This window comes from Caretta caretta, chromosome 1 (assembly GCF_965140235.1).
Source record: "Caretta caretta isolate rCarCar2 chromosome 1, rCarCar1.hap1, whole genome shotgun sequence".
NCBI classification, from domain to species: Eukaryota; Metazoa; Chordata; order Testudines; family Cheloniidae; genus Caretta; species Caretta caretta.
In genome coordinates this window covers 7,601,771-7,620,137 of record NC_134206.1, presented here as the reverse complement: position 1 = coordinate 7,620,137, position 18,367 = coordinate 7,601,771, and the positions used below count along the sequence as shown (strand labels likewise).

Sequence of the window (18,367 nt, the reverse complement as noted above, 5' to 3'; positions counted from 1 at the left end):
TACTCAGGCCACTAGGCCACATTGCCACTCACTGGCAAAGTGGCTCTTTGGCGGATAAGTTTAAACCTGCTAATGTGCATAACTAGCTGTTGCGTGCAGTATCGTGCATTGTGAAACGTCTGTGAAAGGAACTCTCCACAGCCCCAGTGAGACCAAATCCGGCCCCAATGTCACACATATAAGGGCAGTGAAGTTTTTGACATATAAAATGTGTATGTTGTCTTCACTGGCCAAGTCACTTCGCTGTTCCCAGCTGTTTAAAATCTTCTGAGCGAAGCAGAGAGCAGGAAGCTATTGCAGCCAGTGTGCATGGCTCTCTTGACATTGTACAGCAGTCAGACGTGACAGGACAAATATGAATTTGTCTGTCTTACCACATTCTGACCACAAACGCTGTAGCACTTCAGCCATTTCCCTGTATGGTGTCAGCTGCAGCGTTCCTGCCCCCGGTTTTCCTTTTGCAACTCTGCAGCAAACATTATTAGAGCATAAAGACCAAGGATCTGTATGTAGAGACTTAAGATTCAGATACACACAGGGCTCTAAAGAGGAGGCAAAACCCCATTTCAGGATGTTAGGATCCTGTTGATAAAGCTTTCATTGGTCTTTCTGGTAATGAGCCTGTGGCACGGCAGGAGTCCTTAGCTATGCAGTTGTAGCTGGTGCTCTGGAATCTTGTCCTTACTCAGCTCTTGACCGACACCCTAGCCAGCATGTTGTGTGGCATAACATCCGCAGAGAAAGTGTCCGTTCAAGCTACTTGCATGTGTGCAAACAGCCACAGGACTATTTCTGTCTTATCCTGTTCAGGATATGATTGTCCTGGAGGAAACACAAGGACAGATTGTTCCGGTGACGTTTTTCTGTTAATATATTTCAGGCTGAAAAAATTAAAAAGAAGCGAAACACCCTCTTTGGAACATTTCATGTTGCCCACAGCTCATCCCTAGACGATGTTGATCATAAAATCTTAACTGCAAAGTGAGTATCCACTGCATGCCTTCCTGCCATTTCCCCCAAATCCCTCCCCAGCACACGCATGTCTGCAAGGCTGTACTACACGCATGTCTGCAAGGCTGGTCTCATTTTGCTTAGCCTCACTGGGGCAAGGCACAGACATACAGCACACCTCTACGGATCCTGAACCCCAGGGAAAAGTCATTCCATAGTGCATATTTTAAATACATTCTGTTGCACAGCATGGATTTGTTGGCCTTTCCTTTGCCTCAGTAAAAGTTGATCCTTATTTAATTCACATTTGTTGGGTTTTGGTGAATGTGTGAAATGTAACGGGTAACTAGTAACATTTTACCCCGTTAAGGTGGAAAATTGAAGTCCCGACCATTTACAGCTATTACAGATCCCATGTCTCTTTGCACAGTGAGAGGGATGTTCTTCCCTGAGGTAATTGTCCCCGGAGGTTTCCATTGGACAGGGTTTCCTGCTCTAGCCTGTTGCTGTATGCTGTGGCCATGTTCCCTCGTAAAGTGGGCTGCATTTCAGCCAACCTGTCGGTGGTTGGTAAAGTTGTTCATATGGCTGATAGATATATTCCTGTAAATCCCTTCCTTTCATGGTGGAAGTATTCATTGGGATTTTGAGAAGATACTTACCTGTGAACTCCACACTTATCCAGCAAATAACCTGAAGGCTCATTCATTTGTCACTACAGTAAAGCTTCAGACACCACTAGCTTATTCATCTTAAAATTGATTCATTCATCTTACTTGCCTTCCAGGGTTGAGATTTTCCAAGCCAGCTAGAGGTGTTAGCCAGACAGCGCCCATTAAAATCCAAATGAATTAAAATCTCCTGGTCAGCTTTGAAAATCCCAACCCAAGACTCTGAGATTTGCGTGACTCAGAGCTGTATCACAATACTTTGACACTGACTCTTGTTGTCACTTTGAGAACCTGTCTGGGGGTTAACACACAGAAAAATCCCATTCTGAAGTGGTTACTACGTAAAGCTCTGCAAGGAGGTCTGGAAAAATACACAGAGAGGAATCTCATCTTAACATTCTGACTCCCTGTTTCAGACTCACTGGGATCTTCTATCTTGTGTAATTTGTTTCCACTGTTCCTCATTTGTTTTCCCTTTTCCCTTGTTCGAATCTTGTTTTCAGGCAAGCCCTGAGCGAAGTGACGGCTGCACTGCGGGAGCGCCTACACCGCTGGCACCAAATCGAGCTGCTGTGTGGGTTCCAGATTGTCAACAACCCAGGCATCCACACACTAGTGACAGCCCTGAACATCGATCCCAGCTGGGTGGGAACCTCCCGGCCCAACCCATCGCACTTCATCATGACTGATGATATGGACGATCTGGACGAAGAGATTGTGTCTCCCATGTCCATGCAGTGTATGTATCCTCTGCTAGATGATGTGCACTGAGGCGAGTTAACACTTAGCTACTGCTCCAGTGAGGGCACTGTGATACGTGAGATAGATAGGTGCGGAGAGCTGAGATGTATTGGAAGGGAACAGTGTAGCCATATTGTTTTTTTAAACCAACAGAGAAAGCGTGAGAGTCATTCTAGTGCTGGCATGTCAATATAAGCCCGACCTCCATTGCTGGAGGTATTTGGAAGCCATTAACTCCAGAAGTACTTACTAGTCCAGTGATGGAGAGACGTGTTGCTGCCCATGTTCTTCGTGGCGGTCTAGGGTAGAAGTGAAGAGAGCAGGAAGTTCTCCATGCGAGCTGGGCAGAGGAAGAAAGGGCAGTGCCGCAGTTGGAGGAGCAGTGGGTTCCAGCTAACTTGGCTGAGTCCGACTTGGAGCCACTTACCAGTGATGGCGTCGTCATAAGCATGACAGGTGCGCCAGCTAGATATTTATCTGAGGAGATGGGTTCCTGAGAACCTGCGGCTAGGATTTAACCAGGCAGTATCCACAAATCTTAATGGAAACCCCTGAGTACAAATTGGAGTGAAGACTCCAGATTTGATCCATACGTGGTATGGGCCCTGGGCTGAATTTTCACGTCTCAGATTTTGGGTGCCCGACGGGAGACCCCTAGGGCATGGTTTTTGGAGCACCTGCAGTTCCTGTTAAAATCAATGGCCAAGGTTCTCAGCTGGTGAGAATCAGGCCAGCCACGCTGATTAACATTAACGAAGAGCCTGTCTGGCTCACGGGGGACTGCATGTGCTCAGCGCCTTTTCAAACTAAGCCCCTGGCATCTCAAGTTGGGCTCCCGACACGAGTGACCCTTCAGTGTCACTATTGCCCTGTCCCACCCCCTGGGGCTCGTGGGGGTGCCATTGACTGTGTGCAGGGGCCCCTTAAGGGAGGAGGACAGGTCTGTGGTTGATCTGTTCCTGTGCCGTTCGGGTTGAGAATGCTGCTGAGTGCCAGTGATGATTATACCTGTAAATCAAACTTTTCTCTCTCCCTTTCAAACCTGATTGGCTAACCCCAGACGCGGCCTGGCTTTTGGGGCGCAGGTTCAGTGACCGCTCGTCTATCTCCATGGAGGATCTGTCCCTCTGGAAACACCCCGGTTTGGTTCTCTTGGTTGTTTTTTTTTTTTTTCACCCGCTGGACTAAACTATATCCACGATTTTTCCAACTTTTTGACACAAAAACTAATTCACACGCTCTTCTCCAGTGAGACATTAGCATCTTTACTAACTCTGGGCAGACTCTGCTGGGATGAAGAAGAATTGCATGTTAGCTCCTTCCTCCTCACTTTGTGTTTGGATTTTTAAAACCAAGGTTTGAAAGGCAGTTTTGGTCAGGGCTTGGAGAGTGATTCTGCTCCCCTCTCCCTCCCTGGAGGACCCAGAGTATCAATGACAACAGTACCCTCCCTCTTTTGGGGTGATTCGGGCTGGTGGAGGGAGATGTCACCGACAGATGTGATTGTTTCAATGCTATATACAGCACAGTGGAGACCGCATACAGCTCCTGCCTGGAGGGAACATCTCAAGCGATTCCCCACTTCCACTGGTTAATCCACCCTCAGTGGAAGTGTTGTCACGTTACAGAGCCTGTCTGTGTGTGATGGAGGAGGGAGAATGTGGAGTTTCCTGGAGATCTGCCTCTAAAATATAAGAGGGTGGGGTCATCCTGCTAATGAGCAGAGTAGGGAACAAGATACCAGGTGATTAGGGTTTGATCCACCGCTGAGTTATTATTCTGGCTATACAGCAATGGAACTCCATTGACTTCAGTGGAATTAGGGTGGGGTAAACCTGGAGCACCAAGGCGATAAATCAGGCCCAGAAAAGTAATCAAGGCCTTCGATGGACAATCTGTTCATATTTATAAGTCAAAGTATCCTCATGGAAAATGGGGACACACTAAGGTTGTGAGTTACCCTGTGTGGCCTGGAGTATGTCTACAGGGGGGTAAACACGCATGGCTGGCCCGGGGCAGCTGACTCGGGCTCACAGGGCTCGGGCGCTGGGGCTGAAAAATGGCTGTGTAGACGTTCAGGCTCAGGCTGGAGCCCAGGCTCTAGTACCCTCCACCCTCGCAGGGCCCCAGCTGGAGCCTGAGTGTCTACCCAGCAGTCCTACAGCCCGAGTCAGCTGACCCAGGCCAGCTGCAGCCGTGCCGTAGGTACGTACTCACAGAGACAGAGGCAGGATTGAAACCAGGAGCCTTGACTCCCAGTCCCGTGCTCACTACAAGAGCTTGGTAAACAAAACCCAGGGGCATGACAGGTGTGTAAGGGACAACGTTGGGGGATGAAAAGCATTAATAGATTCCAATGCCAGAAGAGACCATTGTGATCATCTAGTCTCACCTCCTGTGTAGCACAGGCCAGGGAACTGCCCCGGCATGGAGGAGGGGAAAGGCCCAGTGAGGAAAGAAGAGCCCTCAGTTCCTCAGGAGATCTGAAATCCCACAAACGTATCCTCCTCCTCCAGCTCTGTGATAGAAAAGCCTCTCCTCCGAAGGCCAAGTAAGACCCCACCTGGGCCGCTTGACCGTGCCAGCATTGGTTCACATCAGCAAAGCTCCATTTGAAGAAGAGGAAGGTGTATAGCCCGAATGGCCCCCAGATCTGGCCCCTGGCTGCTCCAGCTCTCTCCTCCTCCGGCCACCTTCCTGACGAGTGTTTCAGAAGATAGAGATTTAGCTTCACTCATAGTTTGATTTATTAGGTTTATTTCAGTTCAGGATCCAGCAGGAAAGAAATTCTGTAAATGTTTAGGCTGCACAGTCGAAAGAGGGCCTCTGAAAGGATCACTGGTTGCAGAGAGTAGCAGTGAGGGAACGGAGACCCTCATCAGTGGGAATCTCCTGGAGGAAACCGTGTGGCTAACCCTGAGAGTGTTAAGACAGCAGTTTGTTTGGATTATTTTTGTTGCATTTCTTACTGTACAGTGATATTCCTCTTATACTGCAATATACCCAGACAGTGATCACTCCAGAATGTGTATGTATTTGAACCACAAGATGCCCTGTTCTCTTAGCTGTGGAGTGGGTTTGACAGCAGCGTTTTACTGGTTTTTCAATTCCCAAAAGAGCTCTCCCTGTACTTCACTTCTGAGCTTTTCTGTCCATTCACCTTTTTAAACATTTTGACATCACTGTCTTATGTGTATGCACCTTTAGACGCCAGAAAGTTTTGAACCCCCCTGCAAAGGAAACATACAGGACAGCCCAAAATGCAGCCCAGGGAAAAGTGTAGCCACAGTCACCCTTGACTGCTCTATGGAGATGCAGCCTATGGAATGTTGTGTCCCAGCATGCAGTGCTCTCTCTTGATCTCAGTGGCCATTGCAGATACCAGGAGTCGCTCCAGGATATATCCTTACTGAATATGAGGGCAAGACTGTCATCTGCTCCAATTCAAGCAAATGAGGGGTGTCCCTCAGTTGGGTAGAGTTCAGGCACCCTGGATAGACGTTTTGGTGGCTGAAGAGCTTTGGGTCTTAGAATGGAAGAGCACAGAGATGTACTAGTGCCATCAGATATTGTTTTATGCTGTAAAGCTGGGCAAAATTACTGTCTGCCAAGCACAGCTCCACCAGGGTTGCATTTAGCAAGCAACAGTTGAGAACTTCCCGTGTCACATCCTAGCATCTCCTCATTGGAGCACCAAGTTGGGTTGGGTAGGGTCAAGAAGTCTGGAAATCAAGAAGGAAGGGATGGTGGCCTAAATATTAATGATCCTTTATTTCACTATAATGAACTTTTTATTTCAAGGATTCTGGTACTCAGCAATAAAAACAAAAAATCCGTACGGAAGTTCAGGCAAGAAATGCATTGCAGCTTATAATTACCACATTAGAAATGCATTGCATCTTATAATTACCACATTAGAAACACATTACAGCCCATAATTACACACACCAGCTAAAGCAAGCTGTGAATCCACAGCTGTGAATGGTCAGACTTTGAAGGTAGTAATTTCCACTCAGTGCTGTTCCTGAGCATAATTTTATAAATGATCAGTGTGCAGTGGACAAGGATTTATCTTACAAGTGCTCTCCACTGTCAGAGGGTGAGATTTACCCTTTGCAGTGGGACTGGCACAATGCCTAGGCACTGCTTATGTCCCAGGTTAGACTTTAGTGCCTAGGCCATGTGCTGGCCTCCTGTCCAAGGGCGAATTTCACCCCAAGTCGGTTCTACTCTGAGAGATGACTCTCTAATTATCCTCCTGGTGGTCCATGTTTATCAGTGCTCAGTGACTTGAAGAGCAGATATAAGTAGAGATGTTTTTTTCTGTCTTTTGGCCTGGGGAGCACCACTACTGTTCTGTTCTATAAAGGTTTTAGACTGCGCTTATCAATGTAGCATCTCAACAGCTACTCCTAGATTCTGCAGGCCACGCTCTGCCCTGAGTGACACACGTGCTGCCCGACTGCTTTCAGATTATACTCTGACTTGTCCGCATGTAATTTGGCCTCAGAACCTTATTCCCAAAAGAAACTTATGATGAGATTTGATTGCGGTCTACAAGTACGTACACCAGATGTCTTTTTAATCTAGCAGACACAGGTATAATGAGATCCAATGGTCAGAAGCTGAAGCTAGAAAAATCCAGACTAGAAATAAGGTGCAATTTTTTGAGGGTAATTAACAATATTGGAACAACTCACCTAGGGGCTTGGTAGATTCTACATCACTTGAAATCGATGTATTGAGATTTGAGGTCTTTCTAAAGGGTATGCTGAAATGAAAGTTATGGGCTTGATGCAGGGAAGAGTGGGTGAGGTTCTCTGGCTAGTGCTATGTAGGAGGTCAGATTATATAATCACAATGGTCTCTTCTGGCATTAAAAGCTGTGACAGTGCATGAGAAGGAAAGAAGCCAGCATGGCTTTCAGAGCTTAAGATGAATTTGCTAATGGAAAAAAAAATCTTGCAAACTGAGCACTCTGATGTGGAAAGGGAACTGGCTGATGTCATTTTTTCAGAGCCGATCTGCACTTGGTGGGTGTATATAATAGTGAAAAACGGTAGCTAACCCTACTAACATTGATTAGACCAGCTGATACATCTCAAAAAGTACTCCCTTTTCTTGCACTGGGCATCTCAGCCATCCAACCCTGCAGACAAAGGCACACAATGAAAGCTGAGAGATTCCTGCACCTTAATGGAAACTTTCTTGTGCTTCAGTTGAAGTGCAACTGTACTTAATCGAAGGGCAAATCACGCTCTCAGCAGAGAAGGGGTAAATCTGGAGCATTTCCATGGAATCAGTGCAAATACACTGGGGTAGAACTGGTATCAGTAAAATCAAAATCAGACCCCTTGCTTCAGTCTCAAGCTAGTAATATAAACCTCTGATAGTGCACACTCCTCTCTGGTCACCTGTGTCAAGTCTGGGGATAATATAAGGAATGTAAAATTCAGTTTCTCTTGGGCTGGTCCTTGATCAAAGCAGAAGCAAAGATGTAACACCTCTTCTGTATCAAACAGCACAGCTCACAGCACCCCAGACAGGATGGCTGAAAGGGCCAAAGCGGTGCTCCATTGGTACAGAGTTTGATTATCTGTGACCTGTAATGCTGACATGGGATGGTGGCTTTATGCCAGTGCAGTCTGGCTGGTTTAGTGCACAGGCTCTTCTCCAGCTGCATTCAGTATTCTCTTCTCTGTCGTTACAGCTCCCCCCATGCCCAGCGGTGTCCGCCAGCGCGTCGTGGACCCGCAGCACTCCCTCGGATCTCAGAGGTTGGTAGAGAGTTACGTGCATGGCCAGAACGAGCCAGGCCAGCCTGCCCATTACCTGTCAGGCAGAGTTGCTCTCCGTCGAATGCACAGCCTCACTTCTGGACAATCTTTTAGTTCTGACGCTCATGGAACCAGCTTAGCATCTGCCACCACCGCCTCTTCCACCTCTTGCTCCTCCACCGCCATCACCACTGCATCCTCTCCTGCTTGCCATGCCCACCCTATCTATTACCATCACACCTCCTCCTCTTATATCCTCCAGATGGACTCCACCCCTGACCTGCCCCCTCCTGATGTCACCTCGGGGATTCGTTGTCGCACTGAGAGCTTTGGGTATACTCCTTCTTCTTTTCTAGCTCCCTCTAGCCTGCCGTGCCTCGGAACTGATGCTTGCTTTGGCGTTCTTCCTCTTGGAGTCCTTTTACCCTTTCCCTTCGGGCTATAATCATTCCTTGGTTTCTGCAGTTTTTGCTTCCTTAGCCTCTCTCCCATGTAAGCACAGCCGTTTTAGGATTACTGCGATTGCAGAACTTGGTCCAGTGCCTCATCTGTCATCTCAGTGGTGATTAACCAATGAAGTGCTGTGGTTTTGGCTGAAAGTTGCCTGTCTCTGTGAATAAATCGGTCTTTTATTTGGGTGATGTGCCTGCGGGAACAAAGGTAACACAACTAATCAAACAAACACTGACCTTATTTGAAACCTTGTCTCATCTTTGGCTCTTCCCAAGCAAATTGCAAATGAGTGTAAGTGGTTAGCTCCTGGCGAGTGCTGCTTGGAGCATGCGGCAGGAGCTGAAGTACCCCATTGTGTTCAGGGGTGACATGGACCAGCAGTATCCAGGGAAGATGAGCTCAGAGTGACACTCTCCTTTGTGTTTCAGCCCCAGTCGTATGGCAATGGATGGCCGAGCGATGAGCGTCTCAGCTCTAGGTTACCAGCTGTAGTCTGGTCCATGTCCATAATGACTAGAAGGCAGTGATGGCTGTTTGGTGGCCTATGGGAAGTGAGTTTGTGGACTTGGTCCAGTTCAGACCATCCCATTGTTCAGCAGCCCTGTGAGCAGTGTCAGCAGAGAGGCCTTGGGAACGGAATGTCCTCTTCTTCCCTAGAAGGGGTCCTCCTAAAAGATGGCTGAAGCCCACTGTGCCGAGAGCTTGTGCTGACACTGCTCATGTTCCTAGCTGCCCCGTGGCTGAAGTAGAGAGTTCCATTTTTTGTGCTGCTCAGGGCACCTTCCTCCACAATTAAATTCACACACAATGATTGAAAACAAACAGGAAAAGCCTCTCAGCTTATTAAATGGACATGTCTTGAGAGCACCTTTTGAATTGAAGATAGCAGGCAGAGAATCTACCACTGTTAGAATAACTTCCAGCAGGCCCTAGTTCAGGACAGAAGCTGAGCTCTTGCTGTTAAACACACAGTTATGGAAGGAGTATGGTCGAGTGCTTAGGGCCCGGGACTAGGGTTCTGGGTTCAGACGTCCTGGATTCTCTTCCAACTTCTGACTCTCTGGGTGGCGTCACTTCTCTGGACTCAGTTTCCTCATCTGTAAAACTGGGAGTTCTCTCCTAGCTCAGTGGCAGTGTTAAATAATGAGTGGGTGGCAAATGGTTGGAGATTGGAGGAGATGCTAGAGAAGTGCAAAGCATAGCGGACTGCATTAGTAGTGGTCTCCCTAGGTGTACATACTCCCCAGGATATAATCAACTTGTCCAGAACCTTCCACAGTCTGGGCTTTAGCTAGCTGACTCTCACGCTCCACCTTTGTGTCTCAAAGCAGATCTCTCCAAGACGAGTGCTGTTAATTCAGTATGTTCCTGATGGCCCAGAGCAACCTCTGAGGCATGGGCCGCAAATCACAGCACTTGTAAAGCATGAGCTAATTGTGCATTTTAGACCTGTGCATTCTGGAGCAACAAGCCTTATGAAAATTCATGTCGGAAAGTGGCCCTGCCCATGTTCCATACTGGGTTATTGAACAGCACCATCTTGGCTCATGTATTGTTTGTGGAAGGGGAGCAAAGAACCGTTTGAATATAATTTAGGTGAATTGCTTGCCAAATTTCAGTCCAGTTGGGCCCGTCCTGTTTGACAGGTAAAGGTCTGGAACCACCTTCCATGGCAAGGTACAGCCCTGAATAAGTTCTTACAGCCGAGTGTCCAGTCCTTGGAAACAGGGTTATGCTAGGAGTCTTGACGTCAGCTTGAAGGGCAGTTTGTCACGAGAAGTGGCATGTTTTTCCCGAAGCTGTTTGCTCTTCTGGGCAGATGTGCGTGTTTGCTGGCCCTACAAAAAGCCCAGGCCTGGAGACCTGTAAGTCAGAGGCAGAAGAATGCTTGGCTTGATCCTCAGCTTCCTGGCGGATATCACAGTGGTCGCTTCTGACCCTGACTCTGTGTCGTTTTCAGTGAAAGAGCGAGATTTCTGATTTGTTTCTGCTCTGTGCCCCTGGAGGAAACCTGCTGGCAAAAGGGCACTTACTTAGCAACGGCCATCCCTGCCCCATTGAGACTGTCTTCTGGAAGGCTAGCCTCCAGTACGCTGTCCAAAGCAAGGGTCCGAGTTGGGAGTAGAGCCAGGCAATTAGGCCCTCAGGCTTCATTTTCCTCTTGTTTCATTTGCATGTGTGTCAAACTGCACCTTTTTATTGCACTTCCATAGTCCTTTTGTCTGAGGAGCTCGGAGCCCTGTCTAGACATCAGTCGAGCCGCACAACATCCCCAAGAGAGATGAGCATGACATGGGGAAACTGAGGCAAAGAGACCCCTTCTGAGAGTCAGTGCTGGAGTTGGGAACAGAATCCAGGAGTCCCCATGACAGAGGCGGGTACTGCCCCAAACTCTGTGATATAATGTATGGCTCCTTTTAGCCCCAGCAACACCCAGGAGATGGCTGCTGGCGAGCCTTTGCCAGGGAAGTGTCTCTGCCAGCCTCTTCCTTTCCCCTAAGGAAAGAGAGTGAGTAGCTCTGGGCACTGCATCGTGCTTAGCTATCTGCTTCCTCCATGTCCTGCGAATACTGACAGCCCCTTCTCTAAAGGCCGGGCCGCTGGATTGGCTGTCACAAACTCCTCACTCTTCGCTTCTCTTTTGCAATTGGCTTCAGAGGACCTGGTGCAAACAAGGTCAGCGCTGTTCTGATTCTGGAGGCTGGTGTGTGTCTTTGAATGCTAACATTCAGGGATGGGGGTGGCGGATGCTCTGTGCACAGAGGTTTCTGCTTTCCAGCTCCTGCTCCTAAGCTGTGCCAGTGGTTCTCGTGTGGTGGGGAGGGGGCGGGAGATGGAGTCTTCCACCTGGGTGCCCTTTGTCTATAAGGTGGGAGCAGGGGCTGTCAAGAGACTTGGTGCCAGAGCCATTAGATGGGGTGGGGGAGTGGGAATTAATGATGGGGCTCCCCGCTCCCCAGTGAGTTGGGGCCTCTTCCCAGCCCCAGACTGCTTGATGCTGAGGGCAGCTGTGTAACCAAACAGTAGGTCTGGCCCAGCTCTGCTGTAAGCAAAGCGGTGTGACACTGATGTTGTGCTGCCTGGATGGAGCTGGGCCCCAGCTGGAAAAGGCAGGGAATGGAAGAAAGGAAAACAAGGGCCGTATGTGCTGGGGAGCTATGGCACGGTCAGGCTGAATGGCCTTGAATCCATCCGGAGGAAGCTTGACAGTACCTCATCCCAGGTCCTGTGTGATATGGACAGCGGAAGCCCGTTTAGAGAAAAGCAATCAATGGGCAGCCGAGACCTGGGCAGGCAAGGAGCCCCCACGTGTTCTGCTATTCCCCTTCCATTCTTCCACATTCTGCTGTCTCCAGGAGTTTGCTTCTGTCCATTTCATGCCCATCCCATTCCTGTACCCCTCCCCTCTCTCAACCACCCCCAGCACTTGGCAGACCTGGGCTAGTGAGTTAGGACAAGTAGGTGAGCGTAGAAAAGAACGTGCAGCAATCTGTAAATCATACGTTCGTGCCCTTGGCCTCACACTGTCAGTCACGTGGCTTTGGTGCCTGTGAACATGCTTGGCTGCGTTTAAAAGAACCGTCAACCACTGTAATGATGCGGCCAAGACTTGCAAAAACAGGGGCCCAAAGTTAAATGCCTGAGTCCTTATTTTGGCACCCAAATAGGTGACCTGGTTTTCCATAAGGCTGAGCACCTGGCCGCTCCCACAGGAGTCAGTGGCTGGGGGTTTCTGACTCAAGTCCCATGAAAACCAGTTGAATCTGTGCTCCAAGTGACAGGGGTAAATCTCAACCACTGACTCCAGGAAGAGCCGCTAGGCGTCCCAGCTCTCGGAAACCCAGACCATCGATTTGGTTCCAAAAGGAGGGCTTGGCAGTTTAACTGGAAGCACCGGTTTTCGAAAGTCTTGGCCAGTGTTGGCTTCAAGTGGCTGGTTTAGGATCGACAGCTGGGCAGGATGGTAGTGCCTAACCTCTCTTCTTCCCCTGCACTCTTCCTGCTTCCTTCTTCCTCTTCCCTCTGGATCCCTCTCCCCTTCCTCCCGACCTCCAACCCCTACAAAGGGACATATGGTTGTAGTCCTTGGCTCTGAAGGCGTGGGAGGTGGGTCAAGATTGGTGGGGCCCATACTAAAGGCTGCTGTCACATGCAGATCTCACCCTGTGGAAGCAGGCTGTGGAGGGCTAGGAAGTTCCAGGTGAAGCCCTAGCAGTTTCATCGAACAAGAGCATGTGCCACTTGACCTCTCTCATTACGCAGGGTCCCCTGAGTCCGGCAGAGAGGGTTTCCTAGAGCCAGCAGGGGTTGCTGTGGAGTCTGCTGGCTGCAGCAGTGTTGGGTGGACCCACTGCAACCTGACAGCGAGTCAGAGCTGAGGGTGCAAAGGGAAACCCGTGGCTCTGCAGCCCCCCTGCCTTCTTTCCCCAGTCTCCGGTCTGCAAAGACCAAAGATACCCTGAGGACTGGCTCACCAGTGGCCAGTCCCTTCCCAACACAAGAATTGGCAAGGGGCTGGTGGCACAAACCACTGTGCAGTCTGGCTGGCAGGGTCGGTTGTGCATCAGGAGCATTCATTCAGGCATGGCTTTGCGTGGGAAAGCCTCACCCCTAATTGTGACGCTTGCAATGAGCCGTTTGCACTGGCTGCCTCGGCGGTGGGATGGGGGACAGCCAGGCGAATGCTGTGTCTTCGATCAGTCTGCAGACTGCAAGCTGAGAGGGGCTGTGTGCGCACATGCGGGCTGAGATAATGCAGTGGAACCCTGCTCTGTTCAAATGAGACCTGATGCCACAGCCGCATGTATCAGGGCATCAGGACCATGCAATGACCCCTGGGGCCCAGGCCGAGAGGCAGAGCACTCACTCCGCATGTGGGGAGATCCACTCTTCCTGCTCGTTTCTCTCAGTTCATGGCAGCGCCATGGGAGAGATGTGGGGTTTGGAGGGTAAAGTCACAGGAAAGGTTTAAGCTAAAGTACTGTTACCAGAGAGGGGGGAGCTCCCTGCCCAGGCCCCCGTTGGCGGGACCTCAGCCCCGACAGAGCTCACCCGGCTGGAGGAGTCGTCTGACACCGCCTGTTAGTACAGCTATCGCTGGGGATTGTTACGCCCTTGTGAAGAGCTAGGTGGTGTGAAGCTGAACTCTTACAGTTGTCTTTGAGCCCAGGAAGTGCAGGGCTGAGAGCTTTGCTGCCACCCAATGGACCAGGTCCTGTGAGCGGGCCCCAGGTTCCTCTGTGCCGCCCCCATGGCCTCTGCGCTCTATTGTCTGACAGCAGAGATTCTCCCTGGCCTTAGGCCTCATCCGACCGAGGCTTTGCCCTGATTCCAGGCACAAGGGCGCACCCCGAGCACAGACAGCCGAAGCCAAGGAAACCTGCCCTGGTTCCCACTAGCTGCCAACAGCAGCTCTGCCTGGGGGGTTGCTCTGCCCCATGTGCCAGGTAGCTTGCATGGGCGGGGCAAGTTCTCGCTCGGTTGGGCCTGTTAGCAGCAACCCCTGCAGGGGAAGCACAGCGGCAGAGCAGGACGGGGCCTGGCAGGAGCAGAGCAGCAGAACTGGTTTGCTCCTGGAGGCTTGTTGCAAGTTTCTCCCTGCAGAATAACACATGGGAGAGTTCCACTGTGTTAGCCGGGCTGAGCCATTGTGCATGCATGTGCCTGTGCGCGAGGCTCCTCCGGGCATGGGCCTCTGTTGTGACCTTCTCCTTCTCCTCCCGCCCACAGAGACCTAACTCGCTCCGACTCCGATTCCTCCTTCCTGTACATGAGCGACCATCAGCGCATCCCAGGCTCTGCTCCCAAGCTCCTGGCTGCCAGGCCCCCCCTGCTGACCAGGTCCGCAGAGGAGGCTGCTTCAGGCCACCCTGCCGGCTGCGCCCCGACCTCCAACGGAGGCAGCAGGCACGGCGAGGCCTCCTCACTGGGGGCTTTGCAGGAGCGGCTGGCCGAGAGCCCGGTGGTGGCGAAGAAGATGATGATGCTGAACCATGGTATGGAGAAGTCCACCAGCCTCGGGGAGATCAGCCACCCGACGGCGGGCAGGCAGAGCCACTCCGATTCCTCCCGCTCACACAGCCCCAGCTCCACCGAGCCCGACACGCCCTCCCCCATCTCTGACTCCAGGCCCGGCAACGCTAAGAACACCCGCATCCCGCAGCTGGCCGCCAAGAAGAACGCCGGGGAAGAGGACAGCGGCTCCACGGGCGAGGAGACTGACTCCAGCCAGGGCAAGAAAAAGTTCCCCCTAAAGATCTTCAAAAAGCCCAAGAAGTAGGAGGAGGAGGAAAGCCAGCCACCAACCCAGTCCCTTGGGCAGGGAGGGGCGGGGCACAGAGCCATGGGCGAAGGCACCCTTCCCACCCCTTCCAGGAGCCACATGGGTGGGGTGCTTGCGACTGCCCACCCCCTCCTCCCCGCCTCCCAAGCAAGTCTTGTAAAATCTGCAGGGGAAGGAGCTATTTAAACGTATTTATTTCCTGACTTGTAAACCAGCCGCCTCTTCTCCCTCCCTCCGATTCAGTAGCCCCCTGCTTTGCAGTGCATGGCTTCTCATGACTTCCGAGCGGTCCTGCCTCCGCTTGGCCACACGGCAGTTAGGGTTTGTTTAATGTGCTTTGATTTTTTCCCCCTTTTGGCTTCTTCGGGACTCCTGCACGTGTGGCTCCTGCTCAGCTTGAGAACCTGACCAGGGGAGGGTTCCCTCTGTGCCAGGCCCGCCGCTTGCATCTATGCACCCCCAGGGCTTTGGCCTCCCTCTCGCCTGGGCCAGGGCAGTGGCTCGGGGAGCTCAGGGCCTAGTCCTGGCTACTCAGGGTTGAATCCGCTGCAATCTCTGAGGGTTAGCTGCCTCGTCCGTGTCTTTGCCGCTCTCCTTGGGCAGTGTAGGGCACTTGGGGAAAGACGCCCCGTGGCTGAGGTGACTAGGGAGAGTGGATGGGGCTTATGCGTTTTTGGCAGGGGAGAGCAGAAGGCACGTGCCTGCCAGCGGATTGAGGGCTTGGGGTGGAGAGAGAGCAAGGGCCTGGCCAGTGTTTCTGCATTCAGGAACCGTGGCCAAGTCTATTCTAGGCAGTGTTTGTTTCTTTAGCTGGCTGAGGGGATGGCTGCAGCCTGCCGGGTTGTTTCTGAAGCGGGGCCTGCTTGGTGAGGATCACCCAGCAGGCCCTGCCCTGTCTCAGCCTTCCCAGCCCCTGTAGCAGGAGCTGGAGATGGGCTTCCTTCAGCCAGGGCCAGGCACCGGGCAAAGGAAATCGGGTGTGGGGGAGGCAGATGCTGTGAACCCCAGAGCAGCTCCTACCAGGCCAAAGGGCCGCAAGCCATTTGGGTACAGCTGGGCGACCACCTTGTGCTCCATTGAGCTGCCCGGGTGAGTCGGGCCAAAGACTTGTCTTCAGAACAGGGCCAAGAGCACAGGCCCTTCCCCTGGGCTTGGACCCAGAGCGTTGGAGAATGAGAATTCCCCTCAGGAAGGCGGGCGGGTTCCAGGTATGTGGAGGAGTCGGCTTTGCTGCATGCTGGGCCGTGTCTGGTTCCCAGGGAGGAGCGATTGGCCTTGGGGGTTCCCCTTTGCAGCACGGCTCCCTGTTCCCACCCATTCATCCCAGCAGGGGAGCGCCCAGGCTTTGAGCAACCACCAAGGAGCCTCGGGGTGAGGGCCTGGCGTTTTGCCTGCCGTATTGTGGAGGAATCCTGGGGGGATAAGCAGGGCTGGCTGCAGGATCCCTGAGGAGGAAGAGGGGCTGGCTGGGGCCTTTGCTTGTAGCCGGTCTGTCGCGTCTCCAGGACGGGCGGACGAGGTGTTCTCGAGCCGGTAGTTAGACGATTACATTGTTGCTTTGAGATAAGTGAAAAATCCTCTATGTTGATTAAGTGCCTGCGATTCCTCACTCACCTGCCCTCCTGGCTGCTGCTGGCCACCTGTCTGACGTGGGAGACCCAGCGCGAGGAGCCAGCCCCTAGTCCTGCTGGGCGGGCAGCGGCTGCCAGCTAGTGCCAGGTAGCACTGGGTCACATACCCTCCCCTGCCACCTTGGGCTGGTCCTGCTCCATGCAGCTTTGATGGCACTGGAGCAGATTCAGACCAGACCAGCTGTCTTGGAAAGGGCTCCCGACCCCCGCTGAGAGCAGCCTGGGGGCCTTGCCTTGCAGCAGCGCCCAAGTCCCTCCCGGCAGCGGTTCCAGAGCAGGGCAGGAAGGGCCCCGGAGAGGTGCGTAGCCCAGGCCTGAGCGTCTTACAGCCCAACCCCAGCAGGCCCGGGTGCGTCCTCCCTGCTCTGGGCACTGCCTGTGGGCAGGGCACCCCTGCTGGGCCGGGCGCCCTGTGGCAATGCTTGCCGGAGAAGGTGGTGGCATTTCTAAAGCAGCGATTGTGATGCATCTGCCAAGTCTGATTTGTTTTGTCATTTCATAAAACTGTTTTCAATCCAATAAAGCATGTAGGAGATTTTGAGCAAGGGGCTGCTGGTCTCTTCTTGGCTGGCTGCCGCGAGGAACGGGCACCGAGAGGCCAAGCCCCAGGCTGAACAGCAGAGGGTCAGGGTCTGCCAGGCTCACACACGCATCACCGCTTCCCTGGTGACGGGGGCTGCGCTCCCTGGGCACTAGCTGGTTTGCAGCCTGGTACGAGTCCTGCAGCCCTTCGCCTAGATACACACCCCGTCCCAACGGGAGAGGGTCGGAGTCAAGCCGGCCGGGGCCCTGACAGGAGCTGACGCGGTTACTCCGGGACTGAAATGCAGCTGGCAGAACAGCTATGATGGGCAGAGGGGTCCCAGGGTGCCAAGTAGCAGCCAGGGGCCTATGGGGTGGTCTCTAGTACCCCATGACACCGGGGGGGGTGTCTTGCAGCAATCACACACAGGGCCAGGGCTCTGCCTGCCCCCCCCAAACACACACACACAGGGTCACTCATTGGGGTGCGACTCTTAATGAGCCAGCCAACCCGGAACATGCTGCCAACTTTCCTGCTGCGCCCAGGTTCTGCAGAGGCCCTGGTCCCACCCCCCTTATGCCAGCACTCCCGGGCAGCCTGTGCTGTGATTCCAGCAAGAGGCCCTGCAGCCGCTGGTGGCCCCCCCCAGATTCTCTCTGCCCCTGCCCCAGAAGATCCTCGCACTCTCCTCTGGGAGCCGGGGCCTGCACCAGGGAGGGCCGGGCTGGGCACAGGCTGCGGCCAGCCCTGGTACAGGAGCCAGCGCCTGGCTGTAGGGATAAGGCCAGTGTCAAGCTGGAACTGGAGGGGGGGACCAGCCCCGCAGCAGCCAGAGCCCAGCAGGCAGAAACGGAAACATCCATCTCCCCTGCTGCCCTGGGGCATGAAAAGCCCTGAACTGCCTGCCAGCATCAGGGAGGGATAGCTCAGTGGTTTGAGCACTGGCCTGCTAAACCCAGGGTTGTGAGTTCAATCCTTGAGGGGGCCATTTAGGGATCCAGGGCAAAAATTGGGGATTGGTCCTGCTTTGAGCAGGGGGTTGGACGAGATGACCTCCTGAGGTCCCTTCCAACCCTGATAGTCTATGATTCTATGATCAGAGCCGGGGGAGGGGGAATAAAACTCACCCAAAGCCGCCCGTGCGCCCATGGCTGGAACGTCCTGTCCAACCCGCCAGTGCCGCCCTGGTTACATGGTGCTGGGCCCAGCTGCCTTTTCTGCCAGTGTTTCCAGGCAGCTCTAAATCCTCCCGCAGGGCAGCGAGGAGCCTGGTAGCCAGTCCTGCTCAGCCCCCGCCCTGCACCCCAGGGCTGCCTTGGGGCAGCTGGCACAGGCCG

The 18,367-nt window shown here is 52.7% G+C and overlaps 1 protein-coding gene across 6 annotated transcripts in view; it reads left to right on the top strand.

The window, feature by feature from the left end:
• Positions 1 to 17,048, top strand: part of STIM1 (stromal interaction molecule 1) — a 205,344-nt gene extending 188,296 nt beyond the window's left edge. For 3 of the 6 annotated variants that reach the window (XM_075125659.1, XM_048837686.2, XM_048837677.2), the window contains 5 exons: positions 881 to 981; positions 2,126 to 2,361; positions 3,424 to 3,504; positions 8,074 to 8,140; positions 14,324 to 17,048. In XM_075125659.1, coding sequence (XP_074981760.1) covers positions 881 to 981; positions 2,126 to 2,361; positions 3,424 to 3,504; positions 8,074 to 8,140; positions 14,324 to 14,873 — 1,035 coding nt within the window. In that variant the 3' untranslated portion in view covers positions 14,874 to 17,048. Of the gene's footprint in view, positions 1 to 880; positions 982 to 2,125; positions 2,362 to 3,423; positions 3,505 to 8,073; positions 8,141 to 11,250; positions 11,270 to 14,323 lie in introns of all 6 variants that reach the window. The other 3 variants (XM_075125655.1, XM_075125657.1, XM_075125651.1) reach the window with 3 other exon arrangements.
• The last annotated feature ends 1,319 nt before the right edge of the window (positions 17,049 to 18,367 follow it).